Source organism: Nipponia nippon, unplaced genomic scaffold (assembly GCF_047370975.1).
Source record: "Nipponia nippon isolate SJK-2023a ecotype South Korea unplaced genomic scaffold, ASM4737097v1 scaffold_3, whole genome shotgun sequence".
Lineage (NCBI taxonomy): Eukaryota > Metazoa > Chordata > Aves > Pelecaniformes > Threskiornithidae > Nipponia > Nipponia nippon.
The window spans coordinates 97,980,952-97,993,500 of record NW_028262347.1 but is presented as its reverse complement, the minus strand read 5'-3'; the positions used below and the strand labels follow the sequence as shown (position 1 = coordinate 97,993,500).

The 12,549-nt window shown below is 38.3% G+C and overlaps 1 protein-coding gene across 2 annotated transcripts in view; it reads left to right on the top strand.

Moving 5' to 3' along the window:
* Positions 1-12,549, top strand: part of SH2D4B (SH2 domain containing 4B) — a 116,144-nt gene that overhangs the window by 62,119 nt on the left and 41,476 nt on the right. For both annotated transcript variants that reach the window (XM_087764171.1, XM_009467803.2), the window contains one exon: positions 9,147-9,291. In XM_087764171.1, coding sequence (XP_087620297.1) covers positions 9,147-9,291 — 145 coding nt within the window. The remainder of the gene's footprint in view (positions 1-9,146; positions 9,292-12,549) is intronic.

The window sequence follows — 12,549 nt, the reverse complement described above, 5'->3', positions numbered from 1 at the left end:
CCCCTATGGTTTCCTTTAAATCAAGCATTTGAAGAGAATGTTTGCAAAAAATTTAAATAAATGGACCACAATTTTTAATAGAAGACCCAGCGGAAATGAACTCTTTGACTTAAAGAATGAGTTTGGAAACAAGATATTATGCAGCGATTATTTTTAAAACACCCCTTTATTGAGTGTGCTCCTGGCATTTGCTATGTTAATACAACAACATAGTCTAATTATACTTCCAGCCCTGGGTCTTCAATTAGGTCTATACTTTACAATGTGATAGGGGGGGACTTGGGCTAACATAGGGTTCCACCAGCAGAGATCCGAATGCAGGATTCATCCCTGGTACTATAACACCACACCTTTGCTATTTAGCAAAGCAGCTTATCTATTACTTGGTCTTGAAAGAGCAAATCTCGTACGTAGTGCTGTAGAACTACTTAAAAACAGCAAACACATTTCAAAGACAAGTGAATTTCACAGGCTAATATGGGGGAGATGTTAACTTCTCTGTCCACTGGCTTATTTAAGCTCACTTGGCTTTCCTTTTCCTTCCCATTTTACTCTTTTTATATCTGCTATTGTGCAGTGGAAGAAGTACATGAAATATTTACAAGCTGAATGAGTAGAAAGGCACCTAGACAGGAAAATAGGAAAGTTATGTTTCTGGCATCTGCCTCCAACTACAAAAAGTGAATAGAGCTATGGTGCTGGAAAAAAAAAATGAATTAATGAATCTACTCATGTATGACTGCAATCATTGAAATCATGAAGAAATATACCTTTCATGAATGATTCAGGGTGTGGAATGAGATGCAGATCAGTTAGCAAACCCACTTTAAAAGGTTTAAAATATTTAATGCATTGGTAATCATCCTTCTGTGATGATGACCAGGCCGCGTTTAAAGCGGTCTCCAAACTGGGGTATGAAAAGTTCAGTCTCTGCTAATGATTCATCCTCTTGAAGCATTTTGACTTGGGAGATTGAAATTCTGTCCTTTCTGCTGATGTGTTTAATTTCTAACCATATTGTATCACAAACACTCCTTTTAAAAACACTTTTATTCCTCTTGACCTATTGTGGGACTTTAGGGCTGTCTGCACTATATAAATGATATCTCACATATCAAAGTGAATGATGATCCCTGTTTCCTTTTCCAGCACTATTAGAAAAGTATTGCTTTCCTTGGTGTTTCTTAAGCAGAAATGCTTTTAATTTATGATGCTAGAATATAAATGTTGACTGCTCTATTTTTGCAGTTTAAGGACAGCTAGTCTTTTATACACCTATTCCAAAGGACAAATAAGAGAGCCAATTACTATCATTAATCTTTTTGCTAATTCACAAAGGCTATGAGATCATAGGCGTAATTTCCTGCTGTTATCAGTTGATGTCATTAAGAGTCTTGAACAATGTGCAGAGCTAGGGCAAATTAAAGGTATGAGCATCAGCCAGTCAGGGGAGGGTGGTATCCTTCAGCTACATTTAGAAATAACAGAGAGATACTCTTTCGGCTCATTTTTCATGTGGCCTACATAAAGCAAGAGAATATTAATAGTACAGTACTATCTGTATGACAACATCAGATACTTGCCAAATTTAATAATATAAGAACAGTTGACAGTAAAGCTAGATTGCTTCTTAAAAATGCCTTGGGAGATGAAATGTGTGTTAACCAAAAGCTGTATATAAACTCTTATAAGCATTGTTTTTCTTCATGCATCAAAAAATATTTAGTAGGAGTTCTAATGAGAGTGGCACTTAAGGAGAAATAATCCTTATTCTCTTGATAGGCAACAAGATAGTAACAGTGCATCATAATTTCCTTCCACATTTTTTTTTTTAATGCAAGTTTAATTGTAAAAAAATTAAATTAAATTAACCTTTAATTCCAGTTGGGATTGTGGTGAGTGAAGCGAACTTTTTTTTAAGGTGTGGCTCCAAGAGTTTCTATGTTCTGGCTGTTTCTGTTCTCATCAAAGAAGGCAGGTTTAGAATCAACCTTCAGAGAAGAACAGAATAATTAGTGCTTCAGTTCGGGAAATCTCTAATAAGGACAGCTTACACTTAGTAGAAAGAACACACTTCAGTCCTATTGACTTAGATGGGCTTTCAACACACGTCTGAGTGCTTTACTGCGCCCAAAAGTGCTGTGGACCTGATTCTTCAGACAGTTGCTGCCAGATGTAGTTTAGGAATACAGTAAAATGTCACCGTCACCACTTACAGTACTGTGAGCTGCTTATGATATAGCAGTGAGCATTCTGTCCTGATCTGAAAAAAACCTCTTGTCTCCAAGTAAACATCAGGCACTTGAGTGGGCCTGTTATCTTTAAGTGCAAATAAGCTGTGAGTTCAGCTCTATGCTTTGCTGTGCCAAGAAAACACTGAGCTCTTTCCCAAGGACAGCGTACTTAGAATCCAGGAACATGACAACAGCTTCTCGCTGGGGTTTGGCACCCAGCTCATTCTGAAAATGTCTCAGTTGGGTCCATTCAATCGCAATTACAATAATTCAGTAATATTTCATTTTGTTTTCTTTTGTGTGACCACAGTTCAGAAAATCTTTTTTTTCTATGCAGTGGTCTCTCTAACAACGTTGGAAGTGAGGCAGCTGTTAGTTTCTGCTGGGAATCAAGTCTTCAGAATTTTTCTATCCTACTTGTGAGGAACTGTGATATTAATTTCAAAGAAAAATCTTTCCCCCAGTGACATCAGTAATGATTGCACTGCTGAAGCCACTGTCTTTATTCTGGATTGCTAGTAAAAACTAGCAAAGCTCTGATGTTTTCCATGAGTAAATGGGAAAATCTGAGCCACTAATGAGGATAGTTTATGTATCAGGAATTCAAGCTGTGAAGAGTCCATAAGATCCAGAGACAAACTCTTAGTAGATTGTCACTGGATCTATGGCAAGTTACCCAAGTAGAGTCTGCTCCAGCACGTGCAATAAATCTCAGATCTCTCCCAATCAGGAGTAGTCCTTAGCTTTATTTTCTCTCTCATCTAAAAGAGGGTCTTTGTGAACCACAGTATGTTGTTACCTCTCTATGTGACCCATGTGTGAATAGCATGTCCTGGGGCATATCCATGACTGAAATGCAACTTCTACATAAAGCATGACTGCATTTCATACATTTGTCTCTGTGCAAAGACATGCACAGACCAGTGAAGTGATGCAAACCCTGTGTTCCTTTTGAGACACTGGTAGTAGATAAGAAAACAATGTCTCTGCAAACACTTTCTTTTCTGAGTCAAGTGAGAGAATTTTCTCAGAAAAAGGTTGGGAAGGGTTTGACATATTTCTGCTGATACTCACTCAGATCTGTTGGAAACTGTCAGGTGGGTTTGTGGAGAACACTGATTTCTGAATTCAGCCTGCTGTGTCAGCCTTGCTGAGGACAGGCTGTCCTGGAGCCAGGGACCCCGGGATCTCCAGATTCCCTTCTTCAGAGCAGGGAGTCCTAAGGGCTTGGATCTGAAGACAAGCTGTCCTCTCAGCTCTGTGACAGGTAGCCTGAATGTCTGCCCTGGCTCAGGGGTGATTGCTGAGGGGGCTCAGGAGATTCACGGCAGCTGTAATGCAGCTGACTAGCTGCAGCTCTCAGGGCTGCCAAAGACACTTCCTGCCAGCCTGAAGCACTGAGAGAATCCCAGGCATCCTTTGCTTCAGAGAGGACTGTTATAACAAATACGTCTTGTAGGTTTTGCCCTGAGCAGGGTGGCAGTCATTCAGCTGCCCTGCATCCCATAAGACTCCCCAGAGAAACCTTGAGAGCCATGGCAGCCAGAAGCTCAATTTTCCATTGGAAAAAAATCAACTGCTGTATTTTGGCTTTTCCTCAGTGCATTTTTTAAATCTTACTGCAGGAAAACCTAAATGCTGACCTAATCTCCTCTCATCTGCACTGGACTGAAACATTAGAAGCTAACCATGGCTAATATTTAATATAATTTAGAGCTGGCTGTAGTAAAGCTATCGAACATTGTGAGGCACACATTTACAGTAACAAATAACAAGTTTGTGGTAAATGCTCAACTGCCAGAGGCTAGATAAGATCATTTAGCATGTTCAAATTCTCCAGTGGAGTTAAAGCTGGAGAGGATTACTGCTGCCTATTGAATTGCCAGTGTGATTTGTTGTAGCAGGTTGGTATTTCTTGGCAATTTGCAACTACATACTGAATGGTCACCTTCCTAATTATTCTGGAAGAGCTGAAAGGGTCATGGCACACAGTACAATCTCTCTCAACTGTCAGGCAGAAGGTGATGTTTGTAGATTATTATAGCTCTTCACTCTCAGCTCTGATGTGCGGGATTGGGTTCATGGAGAGAAGCAGATAAACTGGTTGCTGTATTCTTCCAGTGGAGTAAATGTGAAAAGTTCAATTGTTTTTAATTTTAAATACAAATAGACACTTTTTACTCACACTTGACAAAAGTATGACTTTTCTTTCCTGTGTCATACTGACAAGGTTTTTTTCTCCTCACACACACCTTTAAAGTGTTGTAGAATATACTTGCAAATGCATCCGTGTGCTAATTTGAATAAATGGTATTTAAATTTTTTCTTCCTTTAAAAAGGAAAATGATACGAAAAAGTTTTGTGAATTCAGAATCAAGTGCCAGCAGTTGTTGTTGTCTCTTCACTGACTTGAGTCTCCTTCTTCTTACTAAAAACAAAAAAGAAAGGTAGAATTTTCTTAGTAGGCATTACTGCTTTCCATTAAGAACTCAAACTCTACCTGAATTCTAGTTTTTGGCTTATTCATTGTTTTCTTTTTTAGACAGGTTCATCTTTTTACTACAAATGCTTCAACAATAGCTACATAAAAAAAAACCAAAACAAACTTGTGACAAAACTCTTGTGCGAGTCACGGAAACTGCTGTGAGATTGATTTCCTCCCTCTTCCCCCTCCCATATTAAGTTTACCTTGTGGTTTGAGATGTTGAACTGAAAACATTTTGATAACCCAGGATTACCTCTGTGTCTGTCCATCTTCCTGAAAAGATAGCCTAGATGTATTGGATTTTTTTAGGTAGTGAAGCTAAGTGAATAAGTATTCTCCTCATAAGAATAAAGAATAGCTGATTGCATACTTTTTCCAAGAAGGGAATAGAGCCATTTGCTAGCAACTGAAATATGGAATCCCTAAGTCTATGGGGTATTTAAAAAGATAATTTATTTTTTAATTTTTTTTTTATTCCAAAAGAGCTGCTGGGCTTTGAAATCAGTGCTTCCTAAAAGCATTGACTTTTCAAAAGTAATGAGCTGTCCACTCAACTAATCTTTTTAGGACTCAAGAGATAACAATGGGAGGATGATGATAGAAATAATGAAAGATACTAGCATTAAAATTGACTGAAGAACAATACTAGGCTTTTCTTTCTCAGAAATAATAAGAGCAGCCTAATGTATTGTTCATCATGTGTGTTATGGAACTATTATTCACTACACAGGTACATCACTATTAATACCCAATATTTCAGGTCTTTTGATTTGTTGTATTATCAAGAAGACAGATCCTCTGCTGGTGTAAACTGGTGGAGTTCAGCTGTGCTAAATGGAGAAACATTGATTTATGTTACTTAGGGAAATGGAAAAGCAGTTGAATTCTTTCAAAGGCTGGAGATTTGCATTTGTTCCGGTTTCCCACTCTGAAGATGGTGTTGCTTGTCAGTGCTAAATTGCTTACTTCTTTTCAGTCTTTTTGTCATTCTTCCTTAAATGTGCCATTGCATGATCCCTGACCAGAACAGCCAAACAGTCCTGATTCCTTCTGCTGCTTCTGGCCCTCACTGAGCTTCTAGAGGCTGCAAGCAGCAATATTGCTTCCTTTGGAAAGCTATCTTCTGAAAAGAATTGGAGTTGGCTTCCTTTAATTCCAGATTTCTGGTTAACAACAGATAACTTCTGCAGAGCTAGAGAGAACTGGGGCAGGGGGAGGAGAGAATAAAAAGCCTTTCCTTCCCCATGGTGGACAAAAAGTTTTTTCTGTTTTCCAGACAGATATTCCAGACACCTGTTTCACCATTGGGAAAATGTGTATGAGTCCCTGTTAGGGGCATTAAACAACAACATTGTTTGGACACTTGTATTACTATATAGTTGAGTTGCTTTTGATATTTTTGTCCTGGCAGGTGTTAAGATAGGACAACCTTCAAATGTGTACTTTTCTGATGTATTATAAAATACAAACTGTTTACTGTAGGGAAGTGTTAATCAATTAATGTATACTTCTACTGAATTAATATAGCTTTGGGATAGTTGAGCCCCTTTCAGCCTAAAAAGAGGCTGAATTATAACAAACATTTATACATACTGTGAACTTTCCCGTAAGTAGCACCTTCAAACACTGAACAGGAGTCACAAGTGGTGTTCCCCAGGGCTCAGTGTTGGGGCCGGTCCTGTTCAGTCACCCCTGATCTGGATGAGGGGATTGAGTGCACCCTCAGTAAGTTTGCAGGTGACACCAGGTTGGGCAGGAGTGTTGATCTGCTGGAGGGTAGATCCCTACAGAGGGATCTGGACAGGCTGGATCGATAGGCTGAGGCCAACTGTATGAGGTTCAACAAGGCTCAGTGCCAGGTCCTGCACTTGGGTCACAATTACCCCATGCAACACTACAGGCTTGGGGAGGAGTGGCTGGAGAGCTGCCTGGCGGAAAAGGACCTGGGGGTGTTGGTTGACAGCTGCCTGACCATGAGCCAGCAGTGCACTCAGGTGGCCAAGAGGGCCAATGGCATCCTGGCTTGTATCAGGAACAGTGTGGCCAGCAGGACCAGGGAGGTGATAGTGCCCCTGTACTCGGCACTGGTGAGGCCGCACCTCGAGTACTGTGTTCAGTTTTGGGCCCCTCACTACAAGAAGGACATTGAGGTGCTGGAGCGTGTCCAAAGAAGGGCGATGAAGCTGGTGAAGGGTCTAGAGCACAAGCCTTATGAGGAGTGGCTGAGGGAGCTGGGGTTGTTTAGTTTGGAGAAGAGGAGGCTGAGGGGTGACCTTATTGCTCTCTACAACTACCTAAAAGGAGGTTGTAGCGAGGTGGGGGTCAGTCTCTTCTCCCAAGTAGCAAGTGGTAGGACAAGAGGAAATGGCCTCAAGTTGTGCCAGGGGAGATTTAGATTAGGTATTAGGAAAAATTTCTTCACGGAGAGAGTGGTTAGGCATTGGAACAGACTGCCCAAGGAAGTGGTGCAATCACAGTCCCTGGAAGCGTTCGAAAAACTTGTGGATGGGGTGCTTGAGGACATGGTTTAGAGGTGGACCTGGCAGTTAGGTTAACAGTTGGACTCTGTGATCTCAGAGGTCCTTTCCAACCTTTATGATTCTATGGAAGAACCTACGTGTTAAAAAAAAAAATAGGTATGCAAGTAACTTTTTGCAGGATTATGAGCAACATAATGAAAGCTCGGTTTTGCATCTCCTGAACCCACAGACTAAGTTTAGAGAATAAAAGAAGTCAGATTTTGGCCCCATTTTTTAAATGTCTCCACTCATATTTGTAGTACTTATTAAAATAGGCTATGGAATGTTTTGGTCATGCTGTGAATCCTGCTATGATAAAAGTTTGTTTTCAAACTTAGAAAATATGCCCTTTTACAAAGTTCACAGTGCACAAATATGATACAATAAAAAGGAAGCTAAATATGTCTTATTCCCCTTTGAGAGCAGGAGCAATCCCATCTGAACATAATTTTCAGACTTTACGTCATACCGTGTCTTAAGAAACAGAAAAATTACCAGTCCAAAGTCTGCAGATAAGAAACATTTGCTCAAATATATCAGCTCCACTGATTGATAGAACATGTTGGTGCATTTGAGAAAATTGTTTTCCAATTTAAAGTAATTATGGGGTTTTGTTTGTTTTTTTTTTTTCCCCTGTGCTCAACTATTGCTGGTCCCATTGCAATGAAACATTAAAACCCCACTGAAAGGGAGCAAAGTTAGGAAAATGCAAAGATTTTATGAAGTCTCACTTCTGACCTTTAATAAGCAAAAGTTATTTAAGACAGAAAGATCTCTCTCAAACCTCCTAATGTAAAAAGCAGAGTTTCACCAGATTTTATTCAACTGAATGTCAGTTTCTTCACCCTAGAAATTTGATAGGATTAACATTTTGCAACAACTCACAATCTACTTTGGGCTTCCCTTATATTTTACTTATAATTTAGGCTAGGTAACTAGGTTAGTAATTCAAGGTGATTTTACTCAGTGACTTATAACAAAATTCTTATCCATAAGTTTGTTACCCAAAAGAATATAGTGTTGGTTCCATTATAAAATTAAATAAAAAACTGTTCTTATTCATAATTGAAGTTATTTCAATAACATGAATAACACTTAATGAAGTTCAGTTTGGGGTTTTTTGGGGGGTTCAATTGAACAATGAATTAAATCTGCTTCTTGGCTACCTAAGGAAATTGGGAAGCTTTATTAGAAAACAAATAGAGATTCCTATTTCTGCACTAATCAAGCTCCTGTGTTATTGGTAGTATGTGGAAGGCCAGCTGTAGAGGCAATCTTTATCAAATTTCCATCTCCTTTAAGGTCTTCTTGGAGGGGAACTTTTTTGTATGTTACTTTTAGCTACATTTTGCAAAGTGACTGGTGTGTGCTGAAGGATCTGGCTTTTCTTCCGGAATGTAATGATCTTGATATTTGGAAAACATTATTCTCTGTGCTGGTTATGATGACACATGGTGACAGTTGCTAAACTAAGAACACCCGTAAATCAGTTACTGAATTCTACAGATTCTGTAGATGATGTGTATACTGCTTGAGTGACAGTGATATCTCCAATGGGACTGCCTGTGGACTTAAAACGAGCACTGCTTATGGATTGTAGGATAGCACAGGCTTTGGTGCCACGTGATAAAACATGTTTTCCACGTAGATTTTGGGTCTTAGATGCTTACATATTCCTTATTCCTGTGACACCTGTGCATCTCAAAACATACCTTTCTCAGAAATTCCTAAGAGGTGGGAAACTTCTATTACGCCTGTTGCGATAGGTGAGAAATCCAAAGCTAGAAGAGACAGTGATTTGTCCAAGGTAACGTAGCTACTCTGTGGGAGGAAGCAACTGAAGCAGTGTCCTAACTTTTGGCACATTCTTCCTCTTTAGTTGCCTCTATTTTACTTCCTTTTGCCTAGAAAAGAGAAGAAGAGGAAAGACTAAAGGGTGAAGAACAAATAAGGCAGCAGGAAGAAATCCGAGCAAGAGAGTTGTATCTGAGCCTCAAGCAAGCTCAGCAGCATGGTCAACACAGCGACGATGACCAGGAGTGGGAAGAACAGTGTGAGTAAAATTACCTTCACAGGATTAATGTATTTCTAAAAGCAAATAAAAGGAGACTTGTAGAATGGAAAAAGGTGTTGCTGAAAATCTCTTCTACCTAGAGCAATGCAAAATGCTGTAGTATTTTGCAGGAAATTACCAGCTTGACCTTACAAACCAAAGTTACTGTGAGTTTACTAATTTCACATTTCTTTCTGAATAAGAATCCATGTCAATGCCTTATAGACAATTTTTCATGTACAGTGACTGAGATCATAAATTTTTGTCTAATGTAATTAATTAACAGTTGTGGCTTAGTAATAATAACTCTGGACACAGTTATTTCGACAGCTTGTCCTCGGCTATCTCTGAAGAGGTAAAATCTGTCTTCATCTGTATTTTAATTACTTCCATATGGTGATGGGGTCAAGCTATGATATCAGCACTGAAACTCACTTCATTTCAAAAGATTACAGTAAATAATATTTGGATTGTTGCCCTGAAAAGAATTCTTATGATGATGATCTCACTCTATGGAGATGCTGTTCCTTTTTAGCCACCTTGAAATTCTTTATTAATATTATCATTGTGATTAATTTAAAAATACATTAGTGATTTTTAAAAGCCTATAAGGAACAGAACAAATGTATTACTATATATGTATACATACCTACTGTAGGTAAGTAAAGGTCCATATTATGAGTAAATAAGACTTAATATGTTATTGTGAATAAAATGTACATCTACTCCATCTGGAGCCTATTGTACAGTTGCCTTTAGAAGTAGGAAATTTGTTTGCAGTAAGAATTGTGCATTTTTGTTGTGGGAAGAATATTTTTTATTTCCCACATCTATACTTATTTGATTACTCTGCAAAAAAAGGAAATGTAATGATTGGAAAGTTTTAGCTCATGTGGGGTTATTGTATTAATTGTATATAGCACAAAGGTTAATTAGCTAATACTATAAATGGGATTTTAGGGAGCTGATCATCAGTATGTGTTGCATGAAATACCTCATGAAGTATGAAAAAAATATTGCTGTAGTGTTATTTCCTGACAGAAGTAAAAGAAATATTTCGACATATGCAATGAGTTTATTTTGTGGTTTTAGTCATCACTTCAGGAGTTCCTGAAGACTAATTACTGAAGTCCTGTTACCTGGAACTGATGTGATAGTGAATCAATCTGTACAACATGAATTAAATCTATATAAGATACACTGGTGCCATTTTCCAAGCTCATAGCAGGCTACGCTCTTTTCTGATCAATAAAACCTCTGTATATTACACTGTCAGTAAAGAGAAGGTAATTATTTCCTGGAGAATTATCTAAATCCAGGTGTACTTGTTTATTTGGAAAGGAAAACTGTAGCTTTCTGTATTTTGGGTGTTTAAGAGCAGAATGAGTTGGAGACAAAATAGCCCTTGAGTTTTGTAGAAAATGAAGCATTGTCAATTAGCATCAGCTGGCAACCTAGCATAGAGGATGGTATTATGTACTTTAGCATTTTTTTGATGATAGATAAGGAAAGAAAATACATTTGCAACCATTTAAAAAAAAATATCTAGCCTATCTTTACACTGAAATTGGCAATAGAACAAATACTGTGAACATTACTAAAACCAGCTATCATTTTCTTACTATTGCATTAAAGAGGTAATTGAGGTTTTAAATTGTTGTCTGTTTTCTCAAGGAATGTTGGTTGTACAGGGACAGATATCAGAAATGTAATAGAGGAATTATGGGAGAAGGCAGAGAGGAAAGGAATAAGCTATGAAAGGTTTTGACAATGAATTCTGTAATGGCATTGTTGGTCTGCCAAAACACTTTTGACTGCATCATATGTTGATGGATATAATCTACCACCAGTATTTTTTCTTGTGTAGCCTTTGGCATATTCTGTATGCTCTGAAGGAATTCTGTCACCTTCAGTCTGTGTGCCTCAATACCTATAGACCTGTTTGTAGTCAAAAGGGTGACCGACTGCAGCTCACGTAATTTCAAGCTATCTAGCCTGGTCACCAATAATAGTGCTGCTGTGGCAAAACAAAAGCTCAGCACCTTCTAGCTGGCGGCACAACAATTGGGTTTTGCAGCCTACTATAAATTCTGTGCTGCCAGAGTTTATGCTGTTATCAGTAATTGATTTAGCATTAAACTAACTGCAGACTAATGACTAGAGTGTATCACATCCTTATTTATCCTCTTATGCTTATCTCAGTGTCTCAATATATCCCAGTTGGTTTGAGGGCTTAGAACTGTGCTCCATTAGCAAATGGGTGTGACAACTTAAGATATGAAGATGCAGTGTTTAGTGTCTTATCTGAAACCAGTTCCTGTCTGGTTTAGGCTATGATACCAGACTTTGCATTGAGCTTCCTGAGGAATGTTAACATCTTCCGTTTCCTTAACTTTGCTGCAGAAGCCAGAACCTCCAGCAGACAGGCAAAAACAAATATTTGGAAGTGGGAACATCTGAAATTGCTATGGAATGAACTAGCATCTCAGGTTCACCAGATTTTTCACTTTTTATTTCAGTTCCAGTTTTTTTTTTTTTTTTTCTTTTTATGGTAAGCCTTTCATTTTGTCTCCAAATATTCCTTTGGGACACCAAGAGGAAATTTAGTCAAGTTAGGCAAAGCTATCCACTTCTCATCTTTTATAAGCAATAAATAAATGCATGAATGCGTAAGAGAATTACAAGCAGATGTAATATTAACATCTTTTGTCTCCACACACCTGCAATGGAAACCATATTGCCCATTAGGAACAAGGCCAGGCTCCTTTGTGTCTTACCTCCTTGAAGTCAGCCCTTCATATTCAACAGTGCTGGGGGGGTCAGTACTGAAGAGGAACAGCAGTGCTAGAGTAGCTATTGCGGAGAGCAAATGTAGCAATGATATTGATGACACTACTAATTTATTTAGTAGATGGAATTTAGAATGTGATGAGGATTCATCTCTCCTCATCAAATTATCCCTCAGCTGTTTATTGCCAAGGCAATAAGCAAAGTGTTGCTAATATTAGTTTCTGTTCTTTGGTTCAGTTTGCTTCTGCTGTTTGCCTGATTGTGCCATATAACAATAAAAGCCCATAGAACCGCTGTGTTAATTGAAATACATAATTTTAGTCCTTTTTAATATACTGAATGACAAATGTAAAATAACTTGAGAAATCAGTACTAAAAGGAAAAAAAAGATATTGTAAGAGCAATTATACACTTGGATTTCATATAATGGATATATGTTGGGGTATTTTAGAGGGCAGTTGTGAGTTA